Raw genomic sequence first — 25291 nt, forward strand, 5'->3', positions numbered from 1 at the left:
TACTACTTTTGGGCCCATAGGGCTCTGGTCAAAAGTAGTGCACTATATAGGGAATGGGGTGCCATTTTGGGACACAGCCTATGAAAATGTACTGGCGGTTCCCCACCAAGTGCTTTTATGTGCTTTCAACCCCAAATGGTTTTAGCTTAATAGCATACAACGGTGAAGTCCCAAAAACAAATATATTCCTATTAGCGAGTTCTAATCCCCTAACAGCTAGACCAGTTGCTCCATCATTGACGCCAGCAAAAGCCTTTCAAATGTTTTGCTGACCCCCAGATAAACAAACCAATATTTCTGGTCACAACTCAGGAAACTAACACGATCCACTAGTGGTTCCCGACCCAACATAGAGTTCATAACATACTTCTACCTCAGGCTAACCGTTTGTCAGGCTAATGTTTACAACCCAGGAAACACTCTGTCATAGTGGAAGTACATTACATGACCAAAAGTATGTGGACACCTGCTCGTTCGAACATCTCATTCCAAAATCATGGGCAGTAATATGGAGTTGGTTCCCCTTTGTTACTATAACAGCCTCCACTCTCCTGGGAAGGCTTTCCACTAGATGTTGGAACATTGCTGTGGGGACTTGCTTCCATTCAGCCACAAGAGCATTGGTGAGGTTGGGCACTGATTTTGGGCGATTAGGCCTGGCTCACAGTTGTGTCAAGAAGCAGTGGGATTTCGGAGGACACACGGCTCTCGACCTTCACCTCTCCCGAGTCCGTACGGGAGTTGCAGCGATGGGACAAGACTAACTACCAATTAGATACCACAAAATTGGGAATAAAAAATATTTTAAAAAGTGTTTGATGGGGTCAGGGCTCTGTGCAGGCCAGTCAAGTTCTTCCACACTGATCTCGACAAACAGGTTCGGTATGGGACCTTGCTTTGTGCACAGGGGCATTGTCATGCTGAAACAGGAAAGGGCTTTCCCCAAACTGTTGCCATAAAGTGGGAAGCACAGAATCGTCCAGAATGTCATTGTATGCTGTAGCGTTAAGATTTCCCTTCACTGGAACTAAGGGGCCTAGCCTGAACCATGAGAAACAGGCCCAGAACATTATTCCTCCTCCACCAAACTTTACAGTTGGCATTATGCATTCAGCCAGGTAGTGTTCTCCTGGTTTCCGCCAAACCCAGATTCGGCCGTCAGACTGCCAGATGGTGAAGCGTGATTCATCACGCCAGAGAACGAGTTTTCACTGCTCCACAGTCCAATGGTGGCGAGCTTTACACCACTTCAACCGACGCTTGGCATTGCGCATGGTGATCTTAGGCTTGTGTGCACATGCTCAGCCATTTCATGAAGCTCCAGACAAACGGTTACTGTGCTGACTTTGCTTCTAGAGGCAGTTTGGAACTCGGTAGTGAGCGTTGCAACCGAGGACAGATTTATTTTTATGCGCTGCGTGCTTCTGCACTCGGCGGTCCCGTTCTGTGAGATTGTGTGGCCTACCACCTCACGGCTGAGCTGTTGTTTCTCCTAGACGTTTACACTAAACAATATCAGCACTTACAGTGTACCGGGGCAGCTCTAGCAGGGCAGGAATTTGACAAACTGACTTTTTGGAAAGGTGGCATCCTATGACGGTGCCACGTTGAAAGTCACTGAGCTCTTCAGTAAGGCCATTCTACTGCCAATGTTTGTCTATGGAGATTGTATGGCTGTGTACTCGATTTTATACACCTGTCAGCAACAAGTGCGGCTGAAATAGACAAATCCACTAATTTGAAGGGGTGTCCACATACGTTTGTATATATAGTGTATCTGTAATACACTGTTACTGGGACTGACGCGTTGGTCATGTTGACCCCATGCATGGTGGAAAGAATCTGCAAGCCATGGCTGGAGCAGTGCTGTGTGGCTTTCCTGCCTTGTCAGTGAAAATCACCATAACGAGATTCCAATGGCTCATTAGTGAGATTTCCATGGGCTTCCAAGCCCCGGGAAGCAACCCTCCGTTAGCAGTTTGAGAGCCTGTCAGTTTAACAGTACTGCCAAGCCGGTGAGCAGGGGGTCAAAACGGAGTACTAAATATATAATTGGGGCCTGGTGTCGGGACAAGCCAGGGCGGCTCCCCTCCTTCTCTACTTTCGCAGGCAACACTTTCATACTTATTCATAGATTTAAAAAACGATCTAATGTAGTCTGAAGGAGAATTTATTGAAGAAAAAAAAGCTCTAGAAGTGTGTATGTATGATGTATGAGAAAGAGAGAGAGCTTGAGAGTCTGAGACAGACAGAGAGAAAGAGACACACAGAGAGAGAGTGAGAGAAAGAGACACACAGAGAGACAGCCAGAGAGACACAGACTGACTCAGAGTGCTAGTGAGATCATCTATAGATCAACAGTAATAACAAAGACTAGCCCCTACATGTCAGATGTCAGCAGCACTACCAGGAATATATTTCTCTCATTTGAGAGTTCACAAGAGTTTAACGGTTAAAGACCGTAAAAGGCTGAGCAGTTGATGCATTGTTGTTTCAAGCCACATGAAATGCATTTGACTGTTAACGTTGAGGTGAGATACAATTAGGGGAGTGAAAACAAAAACTATAGACCCAGTGTACATTATGACTCATTTAAGAAATATTGTTTAATAGTTTTCCAGTTTGTGAACACAGGAATTAAAAGTTGGAAGCTCCTGTGTGAACTCGAATGGAAAACTGTAAGCCTAGCGACGGAACACTATCTGTTGCTAGGGAGGAGTCATAACGTTCTCATGACATCATGGACCTCTTGAGTACGTTTCCATGGTATTAAGTGGGTTATCGAATGCCATGTTAATGTAATTATATGTGGCCGGCGAAACAATGAGGTGCTTAATTTCCGCTCCAGTGTTTTCACTCACAGAAGGGCTTAAGATGGTCTTGAAAAAGATGAAAGCTACAAGTTACAGTGTTCCGCAGGATCTAAACCTAATCTCTTATTCTCCTTTTAGAATAATAAGCTTCAAATAGGTTAGTTTTCCCTTAATATAGGCTATGACATAACCAAATGGCCTTTGTCTATTTATCTCAATTAGTATTTCAGATGACATAAAATAAACCTGGAAGGATGAATTACTGTTGACAGTTCATCCAACACTAGACCGTTTGGTGTGTCTTGCATGTTCAGGACTTCCGTTCAGCATGACCTCTGTGCTCATTAAAACACAATATTGAGCGTGATGGAACCGGGCAGCAGCATATGGGTGGGTGGCCTCAGGTCAGAATTAGCCATAGTAAATGGTGATCTAGATGCCAATAACGGCAAATCCAGGGTACAAACTGCAATTCTCGCCATTTGATTATCTATAAGTCCAACATAGTTCTAATTAAACCACAACGTTATGAGGCTCAGACTATTGGTTTGGATCCTGATTTAGTTCTACATATCTTTACTACTGGCTGGTTTGGATCCTGATTTAGTTCTACATATCTTTACTACTGGCTGGTTTGGATCCTGATTTAGTTCTACATATCTTTACTACTGGCTGGTTTGGATCCTGATTTAGTTCTACATATCTTTACTACTGGCTGGTTTGGATCCTGATTTAGTTCTACATATCTTTACTACTGGCTGGTTTGGATCCTGATTTAGTTCTACATATCTTTACTACTGGCTGGTTTGGATCCTGATTTAGTTCTACATATCTTTACTACTGGCTGGTTTGGATCCTGATTTAGTTCTACATATCTTTACTACTGGCTGGTTTGGATCCTGATTTAGTTCTACATATCTTTACTACTGGCTGGTTTGGATCCTGATTTAGTTCTACATATCTTTACTACTGGCTGGTTTGGATCCTGATTTAGTTCTACATATCTTTACTACTGGCTGGTTTGGATCCTGATTTAGTTCTACATATCTTTACTACTGGCTGGTTTGGATCCTGATTTAGTTCTACATATCTTTACTACTGGCTGGTTTGGATCCTGATTTAGTTCTACATATCTTTACTACTGGCTGGTTTGGATCCTGATTTAGTTCTACATATCTTTACTACTGGCTGGTTTGGATCCTGATTTAGTTCTACATATCTTTACTTCTAGCTGGTTTGATTCCCGATTTAGTTCTACATAGCTTTAATTCTAACCAAAGGTTCGAGGCAGGGGCGGCCAACCCTCCACCAGGGGAGCTACTGGCTTTTGTTCCAGCCCTGCTCTAACCCATCTGACTAATAAGCAGTGGTCCATCAGGACCTGAATCAGTTAGAGCAAAGCCTGCAGACCCAGTAGTTCTCCAGGGGGGGTTGGCCAGACATCAAAAATATTCCTAATTGGAGATGGGCCTGGTAGACCTAGAGTTTCGTAGGATTTTTAGAGTACCTTGTCTTAGACTGGCCAACTTCACTAGTCCTCCACTCCTTGCTGGAGTGGCTAAATTACCCTGGGAAACGTTCCCTTGGAAAGGCTTTTTAACAGAACCCATGATAACTAACGCAACTTAGATCCTATGGTGAGCTCTAACCACTCACCAAATACAAAACAAATATTTTGCAGCACAGAATGCTAATAGCCTAGCCTATAATACCCAGGATATAGTTAGTGCCTTCAGAAAGTACTCCTACCACTTGACTTATTCCATAATTTGTTGTGTTACAGCCGGAATTCAATTTATTAAACATATATATTTTAAATCACTCATCTACACACAATACCCCATAAAGACAAAGTGAAAACATATTTTTTACAACTGTATTAAAGAAGAAATACAGAAATATCTACAAGTATTCACAACCCTGAGTCAATACATGTTAGAATCATCGTTGGCAGCGATTACAGCTATGAGTCTTTCTGGGTAAGTCTAAGAGCTTTGCACACCTGGATTGTACAATATTTAAAATTCTTCAAGCTCTGTCAAGTTGGTTGTTGATCATTGCTAGACATTTAATTGAAAAATAGGCCACTCAGGAATAGGGCTGTTGCGGTGACTGTATTACTGCCACACCGGCGGTCAAATTCCACATGACCGTTTGTTTAGTCACGGTAATTAGGCTTTTCCAAGCGCTGATGCTGATGCTGGTCATTAGTAGCCTACCAAACTGACTAACTGCCTGGTACTCAGCACTCTATTGTCCCTCATCACTCTGACATCAATGCAAATGTTATCAAAAATCGAATCTAACACTTCATGAGAGCCCATGAGCTCATGTTGCACAACATTTCTATAGGCTATGTAATTGCATGAGAAAACATAGTGATGGCTGCTAATAAAAAGAGGATCCCATCAGCTTTCTATAGGCTAGGCCTACTGTAGTATCTTGAATAAACCAACATATAATTGGAGGACACAGGATGCAATCTTTACTTGTCATTTATTAGGAACTGATTTACACCACAATCTATCACGGAGACCAATACTCAACTCTCTCTATTGCTCTCAGAACGGTCACCAATCTAGGACCGGTGACAGCGCTGCCTATTGGTTAGCTGAGCCAGCATCACTCTATAACAGCTACTATATTTGTTTCTCAACTTTCGTAATATTAAGCACATTGAGTCTCTTTACAACAGGAGTATAGCCTACCTGGCTTGCATGAAAATAAACCATTCGCTATTTAAGTGCATAGATATGTATTTTTCCCCCGCTGCCCCATTTCAATACAGGTGTATGGTAACAAATGTCACAGACAGTACCAGTCAAAAGTTTGACACACCTACTCATTTAAGGGGTTTTCTTTATTTTACTATTTTCTACATTGTAGAATAATAGTGAAGACATCAAAACTATGAAATAACACATATGGAATCATATAGTAACCAAAACAGTGTTAAACAAAGCAAAATATTTTATATTTGAGATTCTTCAAAGTAGCCACCCTTTGCATTGATGACATCTTTGCACATTCTTGGCATTCTCTCAACCAGCTTCATGAGGTAGTCACCTGTAATGCGCTTCAATTAACAGGCGTGCCTTGTTAAAAGTTAATTTATCAAATATCTTTCCTTCTTAATGCATTTGAGCCAATCAGGTGTGTGGTAACAACTAAGGGGTGGTATACAGAAGATAGCCCTATTTGGTAAAAGACCAAGTCCATATATGGCAAGAACAGTTAAAATAAGCAAAGAAACAGTCCATCATTACTTTAAGACATGAAGGTCAGTCAATGTGGAAAATGTCAAGAACTTTTTAAGTTTCTTCAAGTGCAGTCGCAAAAAAACATCAAGCGCTATGATGAAACTGGCTCTCATGAGGACCGCCACAGGAATAGAAGACCCAGAGTTACTTCTGATGCAGAGGATAAGTTCATTAGAGTTAACTGCACCTCAGATTGCAGCCCAAATAAATGCTTCACAGAGTTTAAGTAACAGACACATCTCAACATCAACTGTTCAGAGCAGACTGCGTGAAATCAGGCCTTCATGGTTGAATTGCTGCAAAGAAACCACTACTAAAGGACACCAATAATAAGTAGGGACTTGCTTGGGCCAAGAAACACAAGCAATGGACATTAGACCGGTGAAAATCTGTCCTTTGTTCTGATGAGTCAAAATTTGAGATTTTTGGTTCCAACCGCTGTGTCTTTGTGAGACGCAGAGTAGGTGAACGGATGATCTCCGTATGTGTGGTTCTCACCGTGAAGCATGGAGGTGGTGGTGTGATGGTGTTTTGCTGGTTAAACGGTCTGATTTATTTAGAATTCGAGGCACACTTAACCAGCATGGCTACCACAGCATTCTGCAGGGATACGCCATCCCATCTGGTTTGCCCTTAGTGGGACTATCATTTATTTTTTCAACAGGATAATGACCCAAAACATACCTCCAGGCTGTGTAAAGGGCTATTTGACCAAGGAGAGTGATGGAGTGCTGCATCAGATGACCTGGCTTCCACAACCACCCGACCTCAACCCAATTGAGATGGTTTGGGCTGGACTGCAGAGTGAAGGAAAATCAGCCCAGAAAGTGCTCAGCATATGTGGGAACTCCTTCAAGACTGTTGGAAAAGCATTCCTCATGAAGCTAGTTGAGAGAATGCCAAGAGTGTACAAAGCTGTCATCAATGCAAAGGGTGGCTACTTTGAAGAATCTCAAATATATTTTGATTTGTTTAACACTTTTTGGTTACTATATGATTCCATATGTGTTATTTCATAGTTGATGTCTTCACTATTATTCTACAAATGAAGAAAATAAAGAAAAACCCTTGAATGAGTAGGTGTCTCAACTTTTGACTGGTACTGTATATTGTTTAGTATATGTAAAGACAATAATGAATGAAGAATAGTCTGATGGGTGACAATATTAGTCTTTCACTTGTGAATGATACCCAGCATAAGAAACAATGCCTTTTTTGCAACTTTTTGGAATCATAGTCACACACCTCATGTAACCTAGCCCATGGCAATTTATGTTAAGAAAATTCGAGGCATTATCAAGTGCTTGTCAAATTGTGAATGAGAGACTATTGGAGTGTACCGCCTGAGCAAAAAACAAAGCAGAGCTCATAAATTTCAAGCAACTTTTTCAAATCATCATTTGTCTCATCATGCAGCCTTACAAAGCAATAAAAAAATCGAAACAAAAAGCCCAACGTTTGTAGAACTAAAGTTACATTAATAACTCTAAATTAAGCATATAGGAGTACCTATTTGTACCTAACCGCTAAACACAGAATAGCAGCATGTGCGCACTCCCTCAAATACTATTATTTTCTTCTGAAATAGACTACATTTTCTTCATATCGTGCTTCTTTAGACCTGTCTAAAATAAACAATGGATTTATTGTGTAGGATATATTACATGGATTTATTAGACTTTTTAAAATGGCTTGTAGGCTATGTGGAGGCCAGGAGATGCTAAATGTGTTTATGTTAATTAATGGTAAATTACCGTGATAGCAACAGATATTTTCTTGACAATCACCGACTGACGAAAATTTGTGACCTTCACAGCCCTACTCAGGAACATTCAATGTGGTCTTTGTAAGCAACTCCAGTGTATATTTGCCCTTGTGTTTAATGTTGTTGTCCTGCTGAAAGGTGAATTTGTCTCCCAGTGTCTGATGGAAAGCAGACTGAGCCAGGTTTTCCTCTAGGATTTTGCCTGTGCTTAGCTCTATTCTGTTTCTTTTTATCCTAAAAAAACTCCCTAGTCCTTGACTAGGACAAGTATACCCATAACATGAAGCCGGAACATATGAAGAGTGGTTCTCTGATGTGTTGCGTTGGATTTGCCACAAACATAACACTTTGTATTCAGGACATTAAATTAATTTCTTTGCCACGTTTTTTGCAGTTTTACTTTAGTGCCTTATAGCAAAACGGATGCATGTTTTGAAATATGTTTTTTTTATGTACAGGTTTCCATTTCACTCTCATTAGGTTAGTATTGTGGAGTAACTACAATGTTGTTGATCCATCCTCCGTTTTCTCCCATCACAGCCATTCAACTCTAACAGTTTTTTAAGTCCCCATTGGCCTCATAGTGAAATCCCTGTGCGGTTTCCTTCCTCTCCGGCAACTGAGTTAGGAAGGATGCCTGTATCTTTGTAGTGCCTGGGTGTATTGATACGCCATCCAAAGTATAATTAATAACTGCACCATGCTCAAAGGGATATTCAATATCTGCTTCAATTTGTTTTACCCATGTACCAATAGGTGCCCTTCTTTGTGAGGCATTGGAAAACACCCCTGGTCTTTGTGGTTGAAACTGTGTTTGAAATGCACTGCTTGACTGAGGGACCTTACAGATAATTATGTGTGGGGTACAGAGATGAGGTAGTCATTCAAAAATCATGTTAAACCATATTGCACGAAGAGTGAGTCCATGCAACTAATTATGTGACTTGTTAAGCACATTTTTACTTATTAACTTATTTAGGCTTGCCATAACAAAAGGGGTTGAAAAAAATCAAATCAAATTATTCGTCACATGCGCCGAATACAACACAGTGAAATGCTTACAAGCCCTTAACCAACAATGCAGTTAAGAAAAATAAGTGATAATTAAAAAATAGATAAGTAAAAAAAGAAAAATAACAAATAGTTAAAGAGCAGCAGTAAAATAACAATGTGGAGGCTATATACAGGGTGTTACGGTACAGAGTCAATGTGGAGGCTATATACAGGGGTTACCGGTACAGAGTCAATGTGGAGGCTATATACAGGTGGTACCGGTACAGAGTCAATGTGGAGGCTATATACAGGGTGTTACCGGTACAGAGTCAATGTGGAGGCTATATACAGGGTGTTACCGGTACAGAGTCAATGTGGAGGCTATATACAGGGTGTTACCGGTACAGTCAATGTGGAGGCTATATACAGGGTGTTACCGGTACAGAGTCAATGTGGAGGCTATATACAGGGTGTTACCAGTACAGAGTCAATGTGGAGGCTATATACAGGAGGTACTGGTACAGAGTCAATGTGCGGGGGCACAGGTTAGTCAAGGTAATTGAGGTAATATGTACATGTAGGTATAGTTATTAAAGTGACTATGCATAGATAATAACCAGAGTAGCAGCAGCGTAAAAGAGAGGGTGGGACAATGCAAATAGTCTGGGTAGCCAGTTGATTAGCTGTTCAGGGATCTTATGGCTTGGGGGTAGAAGCTGTTTAGAAGCCTTTTGGACATAGACTTGATGCTCTGGTACCGGTTGCTGTGCGGTAGCAGAGAGAACAGTCTATGACTAGGTTGGCTGGAGTCTGACAATTTTTAGGGGCTTCCTCTGACACTGCCTGGTATAGAGGTCCTGGATGGCAGGAAGCTTGGTCCCCGTGATGACTGGGCCGTACGCACTACCCTCTGTAGTGCCTTGCGGTCAGAGGCTGAGAAGTTGCCATACCAGTCAGGATGCTCTCGATGGTGCAGCTGAAGAACCTTTTGAGGATCTGAGGACACATGCTAAATCTTTTCAGTCTCCTGAGGGGGAATAGGCTTTGTCATGCCCTATTCATGACTGTCTTGGTATGTTTGGACCATGATAGTTCGTTGGAGATGTGGACACAGAGGAATTTGAAGCTCTCAACCTGCTCCACTACAGCCCCGTCTAAGAGAATGGAGGCGTGCTCGGTCCTCCTTTTCCTGTAGTCCACAATCATCTCCTTTGTCTTGATCACGTTGAGGGAGAATTGTTGTCCTGGCACCACACGGCCAGGTCTCTGACTTCCTCCCTATAGGCTGTCTCATAGTTGTCGGTGATCAGGCTGTTGTGTCACCAGCAAACTTAATAAATGGTGTTTGAGTCGTGCCTGGCCATGCAGTCATGGGTGAACAGGGAGTACAGGAGGGGTCTAAGTACATACCCCTCAGGGGCTCCAGTGTTGAGGATCAACGTGGCAGATGTGTTGTTACCTACCCTTACCACCTGGGGGCGACCCATCAGGAAGTCCAGAATCCAGTTGCAGAGGGGGGTTTTCAGTCCCAGGCTCCTTAGCTTAGTGATGACCTTTGAGGGCACTATGGTGTTGAACGCTGAGCTGTAGTGAACGAATAGCATTCTCACGTAGGTGTTCCTTTTGTTCAGGTGGGAAAGGGCAGTGTGGAGTGCAATAGAGATTGGACCATCTGTGGATCTGTTGGGGCGGTACGGCAAACTGGAGTGGGCCTAGGGTTTCTGGGATAATGGTGTTGTGAGCCATGACCAGCCTTTCCAAGAACTTCATGGCTACAGACGTGAGTGCTATGGGCCGGAAGTCATTTAGTGTTCTTGGGAACAGAGACTATAGTGGTCTGCTTGAAACATGTTGGTATTACAGACTCAGGTCAAGGACAGTTTGAGAATGTCAGTGAAGACACTTGCCAGTTGGTCAGCACATGCTCGGAGTACACGACATTGTAATCCGTCTGGCCCCGCAGCCTTGTGAATGTTGACCTGTTTAAAAGGTCTTACATCGGCTGTGGAGAGCGTGATCACACAGTCGTCCAGAACAGCTGATGCTCTCATGCATGCTCGTCTGGTATGCTTGCGTCACTGGGCAGCTCGCGGCTGTGCTTACCTTTGTAGTCTGTAATAGTTTGCAAGCCCTGTCACATCTAACGAGCGTCGGAGCCGGTGTAGTACGATTCAATCTTAGTCCTGTATTGACGCTTTGCCTGTTTGATGATTCGTCGGAGGGCATAGCGGGATTTCTTATAAGCGTCCGGCTTAGAGTCCAGCTCCTTGAAAGCGGCAGCTCCACCCTTTAGCTCAGTGCCGATATTGCCTGTAATCCTTTGTTTCTGTTTGGGGTATGCATGTACTGTCACCGTGGGGACGATGTCATCGATGCACTTACTGATGAAGCCAGCGACTGATGTGTACTCCTCAATGCCATCGGAAGAATCCCGGAACATATTCCAGTCTGTGCTAGCAAAACAGTCCTGTAGCTTAGCTTCTGCATCATCTGACCACTTCATAATTTACCGCATCACCTGTGCTTCCTGCTTTAGTTTCTGCTTGTAAGCAGGAATCAGGCGGATAGAAATATGGTCAGATTTGCTAAATGGAAGGCGAGGGAGAGCTTTTGTATGCGTCTGTGTGAGGAGTAAAGGTTGTCTAGAGTTTTTTTCCCTCTGGTTGCACATGTGACATGCTGGTAGAAATTAGGTAAAACGGATTTAAGTTTACCTGCATTCAAGTCCCAGGCCCTTAGGAGCGCCGCCTCTGGATGAGCATTTTCCTGTTTGCTTACGGCTTTATACAGCTCATTGAGTGCGGACTTAGTGCCAGCATCGGTGGTAGATCGACAATTACGAAGAATATAGATGACAACTCTTGGTAAATAGTGTGGTCTACAACTTATCATGAGATACTCTACCTCAGGTGAGCAAAACCTCGAGACTTTCCTATTAGACTTTGTGCACCAGCTGTTTACAAATATACACAGACCGCCATCCCTTATCTTACCGGAGGCAGCTGTTCTATCTTGCTGATGCAGCGTAAACCCTGCCAGCTGTATGTTATCCATGTTGTCGTTCAGCCACGACTCGGAGAAACACAAGATATTACAGCATATTCATAATCGTAGCTCGTCTATTTCGTTATCCAATGACTTTGCGTCAGATCCTTACAAGGCACCGCGACCTACGTCCCCGATATCTCTCTCTCTTTCTCCTGTGAATGACGGGGATGTTGGCCTTGTCGGGTGTCTGAAGTAAATCCTTCGCATCCGACTCGTTAAAGAAAAAAATCTTCATCCAGAACAAGGCAAGTAAACTCTGTCCTGATATCCAAAAGCTATTTTCGGTCATTAGAGACAGTTGCAGAAATATTATGTACAAAATAAGTTTCAAATAATGCGAAACACACACACACAATAGCACAATTGGTTAAGAGCCCGTAAAAAACGGAAGCCATCTCCTCCGACGACATTCTGTTGTATACTTAATGACTAAAGATATATTTCAGCTTTTCATTTTTAAATTAATTTGTAAAAAAAATCTGAAAACATAATTCCACTTTTGACATTATGGGGTCTTGTGTGTAGGCCAGTGACACAAAATAGAAATATAATACATTTTTAATTCAGGCTGTAAAAAAAAAATGTGGAAAAAGTCAAGGGGTGTGAATACTTTAAGGCTGTGTAGAGCACTAAACTATTGGGATTAACAGCATGATGTAGGCCTTTATATTTCCATTAACACAGTACTGATCATTCAGTTCCCACAGAGCCTGGCAAGTGGCAACACCAGGGTTGTGGGTTTGAATCCCACAAGCACCACATAGTTTACTGGAAATTGCTTTGGATAAATAGAGCCAGTTAAAATGAACATATGACTATCATAAAACAATACAAAGGTTATAAAATGTGGAGAGAATGCTAGATGTGGCCTATTGCTATGCATCGCAGAATGAGAATGATGGATGTGGAATATTGCTGGGTATCCCAGAATGAGAAAGCTAGATGTGGCCTATTGCTGGGCATCCCAGAATGAGAATGATGGATGTGGCATATTGCTGGACATCCCAGAATGAGGACACGCTAGTTCTCTGGATGTAGATGGGGGAAATGTTCACGTGAGGAAGTCCTCAGGCACTCTTCTCCTTACTGGATGGTCTAATTTATATAGGCCTCCCCATCACCGCTCATCAGAAGTGCAATGCCTGTTTTAGCAATTTAGTCTAATCTGGGTTAGGGTTAGTTAAATCTGGGACAAAGAGACGCTCACACACAAGCTCATTCATACACAAAGTTTCATTCTCACAGACATACACAATCATACAAGCGCATACCACACACAGAATCATGCACACGCCACACACACACAGAAACACACACACACACAGAACCACACATGCACTGCTTATCTTAAAACACATCTTCCTAAACTGAACAAAAATATAAACGCAACATGTAAAGTGTTGGTCCCATGTTTCATGAGCTGAAATAAAAGATCCCAGAAATGTTCTATACGCACAAAAACCTTATTTCTCTACAATTGTGCACAAATTTGTTTACATCCCTGTTAGTGAGCATTTCTCCTTTGCCAAGATAATCCATCCAGTTGACAGGTGTGGCATATCAAGAAGCTGATTAAACAGCATGCTCATTACACAGGTGCACCTTGTTCTAAGGACAATAAAAGGCCACTAAAATATGCAATTCTGTCACAACGCAATAACAGATGTCTCAAGTTGAGCGAGCATGTAATTGGTATGCTGACTGCAGGAATGTCCACCAGAGCTGTTGCCAGAGAATTGAACGTTCAATACATTAAGCCGCCTCCAATATCATTTTAGAGAATTTGACAGTACGTCCAACCGGCCTCACAACCGCAGACTACATGTAACCTAGCCAGCCCAGCTGAGACTAGCCACCTGGACAGGTGATGAAACTGTGGGTTTGCACAACCAAAGGATTTCTGCACAAACCGTCTCAGGGAAGCTCATCTGCATGCTCGTCGTCCTCACCAGGGTCTTGACCTGACTACAGTTTGGCATTGTAACCAACTCTGTGGGCAACTACTCACCTTTGATGGCCACTGGCACCCGATGAGAAGTGTGTTCTTCACAGATGAATCCTTGTACCAAGGCAGATGGCAGACAGCGTGTATGGCGTCATGTGGACGAGTGGTCTGCTGATGTCAATGTTGTGAACAGAGGGCTCCATGGTGGCGGTGGGGTTATGGTATGGGGCAGGCATAAGCTACGGACAACGAACACAATTGCATTTTATCAATGGCCATTTGAATGCACAGAGATACCGGGACGAGATCCTGAGGCCCATTGTTGTGCCATTCATTCGCCGCCATCACCTCATGTTTCAGCATGATAAGTTACGGCCCCATGTCGCAAGAATCTGTACACAATTCCTGGAAGCTGCAAATGTACCAGTTCTTCCATGGCCTGCATACTCACCAGACATGTCACCCACTGAGCATGTTTGGGATGCTCTGGATCGACATGTACGACAGCGTGTTCCAGTTCTCGCCAATATCCACTAAACTTGCACAGCCATTGAAGAGTGGGACAACATTCCACAGGCCACAATCAGCCTGATCAACTCTATGGGAAGGAGATGTCGCACTGCATGAGGCAAATGGTGGCCACACCAGATACGGACTGGTTTTCTGATCCACACCTACTTGTTTTGTTCTTCAAAAGGCTATCTGTGACCAACAGATGCATATCTGTATTCCCAGTCATGTGAAATCCATAGATTGTGAGTAAGAAATGAGGCTTCATTTATTTTAGCTGGGGATTTTAACAAAGCTAATCTGAGAACGAGGCTTCCTAAATTCTATCAGCATATCATATGCGCGACACAAGCGGGTAGCATTCTGGACCATTGCTTCCGCGATGCATACAAAGCCCTCCCCCGCGCGGACAACCGCTTTTAATCATGGCAAGGCGACTGGAAACATGACAGAATACAAAGTGTAGTTTTTTCCTCCGCAAGGCAATCAAACAGAGCAAAGCGTCTGTATAGAGACAAAGTAGAGTCGCAATTCAATAGCTCAAACGCGAGACGTATGTGACAGTCAATCACGGATTACATAAAGAAAACCAGCCCCGTTGCGGACATCGACGCCTTGCTCCCAGACAAATTAAAAACAACTTTGCTCGCATTGAGGACAATACAGTACCACTGACACGGTCCGCTACCATAGCCTGTGGGCTCTCCTCTGTGGCCAACGTGAGTAAAACATTTAAACATGTTAACCCTCGCAAGGCTGCAGGCCCAGACGGCATCCCTAGCCGCGTCCTCAGAGCATGCGCAGACCAGCTGGCGGGTGTGTTTATGGACATTTTCATCAATCCCTATCCCAGTCTGCTTTCCCCACATGCTTAAAGATGGCCACCATTGTTCCTGTTCCCAAGAACGCTAAGGTAACTGAGCTAAATGACTATCACCCCATAGCACTCACTTCTGTCATCATGAAGTTCTTTGAGAGACTAGTCAAGGATCATTTCACCACCACCCTACCTGATACCCTCGACCCACTCCAATTTGCTTACCGACCCAATAGGTCAACAGATGCAATCACCATCACACTGCCCTATCCCATCTGGACAAGAGGAATATGCATGTAAGAATGCTGTTCATTGCCTACAGCTCAGCATTTAACACCATAGTACCCTCCAAACTTATCATTAATCTCTTATCATTAATCAACCCTGCGTCTCGACCCCGCCCTGTGCAACTGGGTCCTGGACTTTGACGGACCACCCCCAGGTGGTGAAGGAAGGAAAGACCTCCACCCCGCTGATCCTCAACACGGGGCCCCACAAGGGTGCGTTCTCAGCCCTCTCCTGTACTCCCTGTTCACGCATGACTGCGTGGCCATGTACGCCTTCAACTCAAATCATCAAGTTCGCAGACGACACTACAGTGGTAGGCTTGATTACCAACAATGACGAGACAGCCTACAGGGAGGAGGTGAGGGCACTCGGAGTGTGGTGTCAGGAAAATAACCTCACACTCAATGTCAACAAAACAAAGGAGATGATCGTGGACTTCAGGAAACAGCAGAGGGAGCACCCCCCCCATCCACATTGACGGGACAGTACTAGAGAAGGTGGAAAGTTTTAAGTGCTTTGGCGTACACATCACAGACAAACTGAAATGGTCCACCCACACAGACAGCGTGGTGAAGAAGGCGCAACCCCAGGAGGCTGAAGAAATTTAGCTTGTCAACCTAAAACACAAACTTTTACAAATGCACAATCGAGAGCATCCTGTCGGGCTATATCACCGCCTGGTACGGCAACTGCACCGCCCTCAACGGCAAGGCTCTCCAGAGGGTAGTGCAGTCTGCACAACGCATCACCGGGGACAAACTACCTGCCCTCCATGACACCTACAGCCCCCAATGTCACAGGAAGGCCAAAAAGATCATCAAGGACAACAACCACCCAAGCCACTGCCTGTTCACCCCGCTATCATCCAGAAGGCGAGGTCAGTACAGGTGCATCATTGCTGGGACGTAGAGACTGAAAAACAGCTTCCATCTAAAGGCCATCAGACTGTTAAACAGACATAACTAACAGAGGCTGCTGCTAACATACCGACTCAAATCTCTGGCCACTTTAATACATTTAATAAAGGTATCACTAGTCACTTTATATAACGCCACTTTAATAATGTCTACATACCCTACATTACTCATCTCATATGTATATAATGTATTCTATACCATCTACTGCATCTAGCCATCGCTCATCCATATATTTATATGTACATATTCTTATTCATTCCTTTACATTTGTGTGTATAAGGTAGTCGTTGTGAATTTATTAGATTACTTGTTGGTTATTACCACACTGTTGGAACTAGAAGCACAAGCATCTCGCTACACTCAGCATTAACATCTGCTAACCACGTGTATGTGATCAATCAAATTTGATTCGGGCCTAATGAATTTCAATTGACGGACGTACTTATATGAACTGTAACTCAGTTAAGATTATTGCACGTTGCGTTTATATTTTTATTCAGTGTAAATTCAGGAGGAAACAGTAAAAAGAATAAAAAAATAAAAATAAAAATTCAATATTCTAATACAACTATTTTCAGATATTCGTTCTTTATCAATCTATACTTATGGGAAGTTGTTAGCCTGGGGCTTATAGTAGAAAGGACAGCGAAGCAGCTTCCACTTGCGATAAATAGTTTCCCTAGTTGAGCAGGGGTGGGTGGGTCAGTATTGCTTTGAAGACCAGAGTTTTTCTAGCCAACCCCCAGACCTATTAAAGCACTACTTAAAATCCTTGCCCATCATCCTTCCTTATCATCCTGCAGATCAATCCAGTTTCCATCGGTTAATACAATGCGTCTTCACCTAAATGGAGTTGTGTGTATGACAGGATTCGTCATTGTGATCCTCAGGAAGCCTTTGGTGAGTCAATTAACATAGTTATTCAATAGAACGGTCAATAAACCAATCATTTGAGTGTGAAGCAGTATGTCTTGTCAGATGGGAAGGGACATGTATGACAGAGCGACAAGGGTTTCAGCCTTGTGGTCGGCCAAGCTTAGGGTTAGGTTTGTACCATGTTGTGCTGCTGCCATGTGTTGCTACTAGAGGTAGACCGATTATGATTTTTCAACGCCGATACCGATTATTGGAGGACCAAAAAAAGCCAATACCGAGTAAATCGGCCGATTTTTTAAATGTATTTGTAATAATGACAATACTGAATGAAAACTTATTTTAACTTAATATAATACATCAATAAAATCAATTTAGCCTCAAATAAATAATGAAACATGTTCAATTTGGTTTAAATAATGCAAAAACAAAGTATTTCATATACCTTTGACTATTGGATGTTCTTATAGGCCCTTTAGTATCGCCAGTGTAACAGTATAGCTTCCATCCCTCTCCTCGCCGCTACCTGGGCTCGAACCAGGAACACATCGACAACAGCCACCCTCGAAGCAGCGTTACCCATGCAGAGCAAGGGGAACAACTACTCCAAGTCTCAGAGCGAGTGACGTTTGAAATGCTATTAGCGCGCAACTCGCTAACTAGCTAGCCATTTCACATCGGTTACACCAGCCTAATCTCGGGAGTTGATAGGCTTGAAGTCATAAACAGCGCAATGCGTGTAGAAAAACGCACGAAAGTGCTGTTTGAATGAATGCTTACGAGCCTGCTGGTGCCTACCACCGCTCAGTCAGACTGCTCTATCAAATCATAGACTTAATTATAACATAACACACAGTAATACGAGCCTTAGGTCATTAATATGGTCGAATCCGAAAACTATCATCTCGAAAACAAAACGTTTATTATTTCAGTGAAATACGGAACCGTTCCGTATTTTATCTAACGGGTGGATTCCATAAGTCAAAATATTCCTGTTACATTGCACAACCTTCAATGTTATGTCATAATTACGTAAAATTCTGGCAAATTAGTTTGCACCGAGCCAGGCGGCCCAAACTGTTGCATATACCCTGACTCTGTTGCAAAGAGAAGTGACACAATTTCACCTGGTTAATATTGCCTGCTAACCTGGATTTCTTTTAGCTAAATATGCAGGTATAAAAATATATACTTCTGTGTATTGATTTTAATAAAGGCATCGATGTTTATGGTTAGGTACAGTCGTGCAACGATTGTGCTTTTTTCGCAAATGCGCTTTTGTTAAATCATCCCCCGTTTGGCGAAGTTGGCTGTCTTTGTTAGGAAGACATAGTTTTCACACAGTTCGCAACGAGCCAGGCAGCCCAAACTGCTGCATATACCCTGACTCTGTTGCAAGAGAAGTGACACAATTTTCCTAGTTAAAAGAAATTCATGTTAGCAGGCAATATTAACTAAATATGCAGGTTTAAAAAATATATACTTGTATATTGATTTTAAGAAAGGCATTGATGTTTATGGTTAGGTACACGTTGGCGCAACGACAGTCCTGTTTCGCGAATGGTCACCGCATCGATTATATGCAACGCAGGACACGCTAGATAAACTAGTAATATCATCAACCATGTGTAGTTATAACTATTGATTATGATTGATTGATTGATTGTTTTTTATAAGATACGTTTAATGCTAGCTAGCAACTTACCTTGGCTTCTTACTGCATTCGCGTAACAGGCAGGCTCCTCGTGGAGTGCAATGTAAAGCAGGTGGTTAGAGCGTTGGACTAGTTAACTAAGGTTGCAAGATTGAATCCCCCAAGCTGACAAGGTAAAAATCTGTCGTTCTGCCCCTGAACGAGGCAGTTAACCCACCGTTCCTAGGCCGTCATTGAAAATAAGAATCTGTTCTTAACTGACTTGCCTTGATAAATAAAGGTGTAAAAAAAAAAAAAAAAAAAAAAAAAAAAATGGTCCAAATCGGTGTCCAAATCGATTTCCGATTGTTATGAAAACTTGAAAATCGGCCATTCCGACTAATCGATCGACCTCTAGTTGCTACCATGTTGTTGTCAGGTGTTGCTGCCTTAGGTCTCTATGTAATGTTGTCTCTCGTCGTGATGTGTGTGTGTGCACATGCATATGCCTCCTGCAGAGACGGGGGATAAAAAAATATATATATTTTTATCCCAGCCCCAGTCTCTGCAGGAGGCCTTTTGGTAGGCAGTCATTGAAAATAAGAATTTGTTTTTAACTGACTTGCCTAGTTAAATAAAAGGTAAAGAATATATATAAAAAGGTCTCAGCCCTCTGGTCGGCCAAGCTTAGCAGAATAATCAACTCGGCTTGGACAGAGCCGAAAAAAAATGCTCAGGATTCTTCACATGCTTTGGCCATAAAAGGCAGATGGAGGGAAACCTCACCTCTTATTGTGGAGAAAGCTAGATGCACGTGCACACACACACTGGGGGGGGGGGGGGGAGACCAGTTGGAGACACACACACACACTGGGGGGGACCAGTTGGAGAGACACACACACTGAGGGGGGGGGGGGGGGGGACCAGTTGGGGGACACACACACACTGGGGGGGGGGGGGACCAGTTGGAGAGACACACACACTGAGGGGGGGGGGGGGGGGGGGGGGGAACCAGTTGGGGGGACACACTGGGGGGGGGGACCAGTTGGACACACACACTGGGGGGGGGGGGAGACCAGTTGGAGACACACACACTGGGGGGGGGGGGGGGGGGGGGGACCAGTTGGAGACACACACACACACTGGGGGGGACCAGTTGGAGAGACACACACACTGTTGGGGGACCTGTTGGAGACACACACACTGGGGGGGGGGGGGGGGGGGGACCTTTTGGAGACACACACACTGGGGGGACCAGTTGGAGACACACACACTGGGGGGGGACCAGTTGGATACACACACACACGCACTGGGGGGGACCAGTTGGAGACACACACACTGGGGGGGGGGGGGGGGGGGGCTGTTGGAGACACACACACTGGGGGGGACCAGTTGGAGACACACACACACACTGGGGGGGACCAGTTGGAGACACACACACACACTGGGGGGGACCTGTTGGAGACACACACACTGGGGGGGGGGGGGGGGGGACCTGTTGGAGACACACACACTGGGGGGACCAGTTGGAGACACACACACTGGGGGGGGACCAGTTGGATACACACACACACGCACTGGGGGGGACCAGTTGGAGACACACACACACACTGGGGGGGGGGGGGCCTGTTGGAGACACACACACTGGGGGGGACCAGTTGGAGACACACACACACACACACACACTGGGGGGGACCAGTTGGAGACACACACACACACACACACACACTGGGGGGGACCAGTTGGAGACACACACACACACACACACTGGGGGGGACCAGTTAAAGACACACACACACTGGGGGGGGGGACCAGTTGGAGACACACACACACTGGGGGGGGGGGGGCAGTTGGAGACACACACACACTGGGGGGGGGGGGACCAGTTGGAGACACACACACTGGGGGGGGGGGCAGTTGGAGACACACACACTGGGGGGGGGGGGGGGGGGGGGACCAGTTGGAGACACACACACCTGACACCACTCAAAAGTAGAGAAGAACAAAGGATTTTCTGCTGTGGAGAAATCTAATCAGAGACACATTTCCATCTATCTTTAGACCACGTTTCCAGGGTGTGTGTGATCAGACTGGGAATTGGAGGGGGGGGGGGGTGAGGATTAATGTGTTGTGACAGCAGCTATCTCCTGGGATGTGTACTGATTTGAAAGTTTAGGCCTAGAGGGAGGGCATTCACATTGCACAGAGACAGTACAGAAAGCAAGACAGTGCACACACACTGGGGATCACAGTATCCTACTTGTTGAAAGAGGGAGCATGTTCCTCAACATTGAAATAAATCACTCTGTACTGTAGTTGATGGATGGGACTGATTTTAGAATTACAACATTTTCAACAACAAAAATGTAACATCTCCTGCCTTGCTTGAGTGTTTAAAACAGACCTAATCCACCCCACATAACACAGACCCACCCCCGGCTCCTACCCGCGACGGAGCCCCAGCACCTACCCGCGACGGAGCCCCAGCACCTACCCGCGACGGAGCCCCAGCACCTACCCGCGACGGAGCCCCAGCACCTACCCGCGACGGAGCCCCAGCACCTACCCGCGACGGAGCCCCAGCACCTACCCGCGACGGAGCCCCAGCACCTACCCGCGACGGAGCCCCAGCACCTACCCGCGACGGAGCCCCAGCACCTACCCGCGACGGAGCCCCAGCACCTACCCGCGACGGAGCCCCAGCACCTACCCGCGACGGAGCCCCAGCACCTACCCGCGACGGAGCCCCAGCCCCTACCCGCGACGGAGCCCAGCCCTACCCGCGACGGAGCCCAGCCCCTACCCGCGACGGAGTCCAGCCCCTACCCGCGACGGAGCCCAGCCCCTACCCGCGACGGAGCCCAGCCCCTACCCACGACGGAGCCCAGCTCCTACCCACGACGGAGCCCAGCTCCTACCCACGACGGAGCCCAGCTCCTACCCACGACGGAGCCCAGCTCCTACCCACGACGGAGCCCAGCTCCTACCTACGACAGACCCCAGCTTCTACTCACGACTCCTTCTCCTAGATCTGAAAGTCTGATGGATGTTAGGATCATTTCTCCACCGAGCCCTATGGTACACTGGTGGAGGCTAGGGGTCAGAGGCTAGGGGTCTGAGGCTAGGGGTCTCAGTTGGAGGATACAGGCCTCTACAGGCAGTTCACACACACACTTAACCCTGAGTGTCACATACTTACATTTGAACTAATAAGAGCTTAGAAACCCCTAACAAAACACCAATCACGTAGTTAAATGGGTGTGTTCTATACTACAGCGCTATTAAAAAGTGTGACATAAAATGACTCAATTGGTTGTGGGGTCACTTACCGGCTGGGGCTGCTCTGCAATACAGCAGTTGAAACACAACCAGAACTCACTCATCACTTAGCAGTCTTAACGTGTTCCAGGGTCTAGTATCCCTCACTGCTAGGCTAGGATGATGCTCCAAAGTCCCACGGTGGGGTGGGGGAGGGGGTACTGTAGCGCAGGCCCGGGTGGGTGGGGGTGGGGGACGCAGCCTGAGAGGAGGAGGCAGAGATCCAGAGAGCCTCTCAGGGCAGTAGGCTCCTGACCGGGTCAGTCACACCTGGGATAGAGAGGAGAGGCAAGAGGTGAGCTGACCGTTTGTACAGTCGTCACATTAACACTACCCATAGACATGTGAAATGTGTTCAAGTGTACAGTCACACACACACACACACACAGTCACAGTCACACACACAGTCACACGTGCAGTCGTGCATACAAATAAATGCTCAAAGTGCAGTGTATGCGTATGGTTCTCCAAGTAGTCACTATCTGGGTTTGTGGGTTAGAGACATTCCTTGTCTTAATAAGACAGGAGAGACTGGCCGCAGGCTCCCGCCTGTGTGATTGTGTTTCTGACACTCTTCTCTACTTAGCTGTGGTGCTACTTCACTCACAATGAGCCCGGAGACCAGGCATATGCCATTGAGTCTGGTGACCTACACAGACACAATACAAGTGTATTGCTCGGCTACCTTCGGCTAGTGTCCAACACTACCTGAGGCCGAGACGATTCACATTAACACCTGGCCTGGTGCAACCACACATAATAGCAAATGTGTTGGTGTTCTCATTCTTGTTTTCTTAATCAAGCAATCAAGTTTATTTTATATAGCCCTTCTTACATCAGCTGATATCTCAAAGTGCTGTACAGAAACCCAGCCTAAAACCCCAAACAGCAAGCAATGCAGGTGTAGAAGCACGGTGGCTAGGAAAAACTCCCTAGAAAGGCCAAAACCTAGGAAGAAACCTAGAGAGGAACCAGGCTATGAGGGGTGGCCAGTCCTCTTCTGGCTGTGCCGGTTGGAGATTATAACAGAACATGGCCAAGATGTTCAAATGTTCATAAATGACAAGCATGGTCAAATAATAATCAGGAATAAATGTCAGTTGGCTTTTCATAGCCGATCATTAAGAGTTGAAAACAGCAGGTCTAGGACAGGTAGGGGTTCCATAACCGCAGGCAGAACAGTTGAAACTGGGACAGCAGTTTCTTAAGGGAAAATAAATGTGCAATAGACTGTCTGGGACTTTCACCTTTTTCAGCAGTCATGTCAGTTGAGCTGAAGTGTGAGTCCATTGGTATGGTGAGACGTGATTGCTCCCCAAAAATATGAAACACAAATATTTCTAATCGAGGCACACTGAAGATACTAGAACCAATCCACATTTACTTTTCCTCTGCAAACAAAAGGAGTAATGAGTTTGACAACTCCAGTGCAGAATAGTTGATCTATTTACCTAGTTGGCTTGTTTTTGTTGTTGTTGTTGTGTTTTAGGCTAGAGAAATCCAAGTTACCAGTGCCACAGGGAGGGAGCCCTGTATTCTGACAAGCAGCCAATGCACAACACCAGCAGTTTTAACTGGCCTTTGTTAAAAAGATGGCGATCCAAAACGTTCCATTCCTACTTTAATTATTTCTCAATTCCTAAATATGAACGAACTGCACCATTTTAAACCCAGCGTTTTTAGCAGCATGGTTAAGCACATTACCACTCACACAGTGAGTGCATAGGGGAGAGTGGGGCTAAACGTAACACAGGTCAAATGTAGGATAACTTGGGGTAAAACGCAACCCTACCTCAAAATCATTTTGGGGGAGTGACTTAAATTGTGATGAGAGATGGCATTTTTTTTAATTTTTTTTTAGCAAGAGTAGTGACAACAAGGAAAGGGTTGGGGGACAAAATGGTGACATTAAGTGGTTTCTGTGAGAACTGCAGGCAGGGGTCAGAAAATCGAATCAAAATGTTACGAATCGGGCCTCCCGGGTGGGGCAGTGGTCTAGGGCACTGCATCGCAGTGCTAGCTGCGCCACCAGAGTCTCTGGGTTCGCCCCCAGGCTCTGTCGCAGCCGGCCGCGACCGGGAGGTCCGTGGGGTGACGCACAATTGGGCAAGCGTCGTCCGGGTTAGGGAGGGGTTGGCCGGTAGGGATATCCTTGTCTCATTGCGCTCCAGCGACTCCTGTGGCGGGTCGGGCGCAGTGCGCGCTAACCAAGGGGGCCAGGTGCACGGTGTTTCCTCCGACATATTGGTGCGGCTGGCTTCCGGGTTGGAGGCGCGCTGTGTTAAGAAGCAGTGCGGCTTGGTTGGGTTGTGCTTCGGAGGACGCATGGCTTTCGACCTTCGTCTCTCCCGAGCCCGTACGGGGAGTTGTAGCGATGAGACAAGATAGTAATTACTAGCGATTGGATACCACGAAAATTGGGGAGAAAAGGGGATAAAATTTTCAAAAAATACAACAAAAAAACGTTACGAATCGCCAATTCATATTTTTTTTTGTTGCTCATATTATTTACTTTCTACTTTCCGAAAATACCTAATTTTTCATTCAGTGTTGAACTGAGCATGTAACTGTGTTGGTCGGTCATTGATCTACAAGTAATTGATCTACAAGCCAAACAACCCTAGGGAACATCAGTAGCCTAGTGAAACCGCGCGCTGTGCCCGGCCTTCGCCCCGGTGTGCCCGGCCTTCGCCCCGGTGTGCCCGGCCTTCGCCCCGGTGTGCCCGGCCTTCGCCCCGGTGTGCCCGGCCTTCGAACGCGCTAACTAACACGAGGTAGGTGGCCTGTTTTTTCCCCCCAGTTCAGAGAAATTAGTAAGTGAAGTCGCTTGCATTATTTGCCACAAAGTGAAAGTACCAGGTTTTGGTTACTATATGATTCAATATGTGTTATTTCATAGTTTTGATGTCTTCACTATTATTCTACAATGTAGAAAAAAGTAAAAAAGAAAGAAAAACCCTGGGATGAATAAGTGTGTCCAGACTGGTACAGTATTTCTGATACATTTTAAGACTTTCTGGTAGATGTTTTCTAAAGACACCTTTTCCATCTGTTTATCCAGAAATCAACTGCTCTTTAATTACTTGTTACTTTCATATCTTATCAGTATTT

The 25291-nt window shown here is 45.1% G+C and overlaps 1 protein-coding gene across 1 annotated transcript in view; it reads right to left on the reverse strand.

The window, feature by feature from the left end:
- The window catches only part of cdc42se2 (CDC42 small effector 2), a 171864-nt gene that overhangs the window by 98201 nt on the left and 48372 nt on the right, over positions 1-25291 (reverse strand). Inside the window, exon 2 of the mRNA XM_055875542.1 lies at positions 22192-22450. Within this exon, the coding sequence (XP_055731517.1) occupies positions 22192-22245 (54 nt within the window). The 5' untranslated portion in view covers positions 22246-22450. The remainder of the gene's footprint in view (positions 1-22191; positions 22451-25291) is intronic.

Source organism: Salvelinus fontinalis, chromosome 21 (assembly GCF_029448725.1).
Source record: "Salvelinus fontinalis isolate EN_2023a chromosome 21, ASM2944872v1, whole genome shotgun sequence".
In the NCBI taxonomy this organism is placed as follows: Eukaryota; Metazoa; Chordata; class Actinopteri; order Salmoniformes; family Salmonidae; genus Salvelinus; species Salvelinus fontinalis.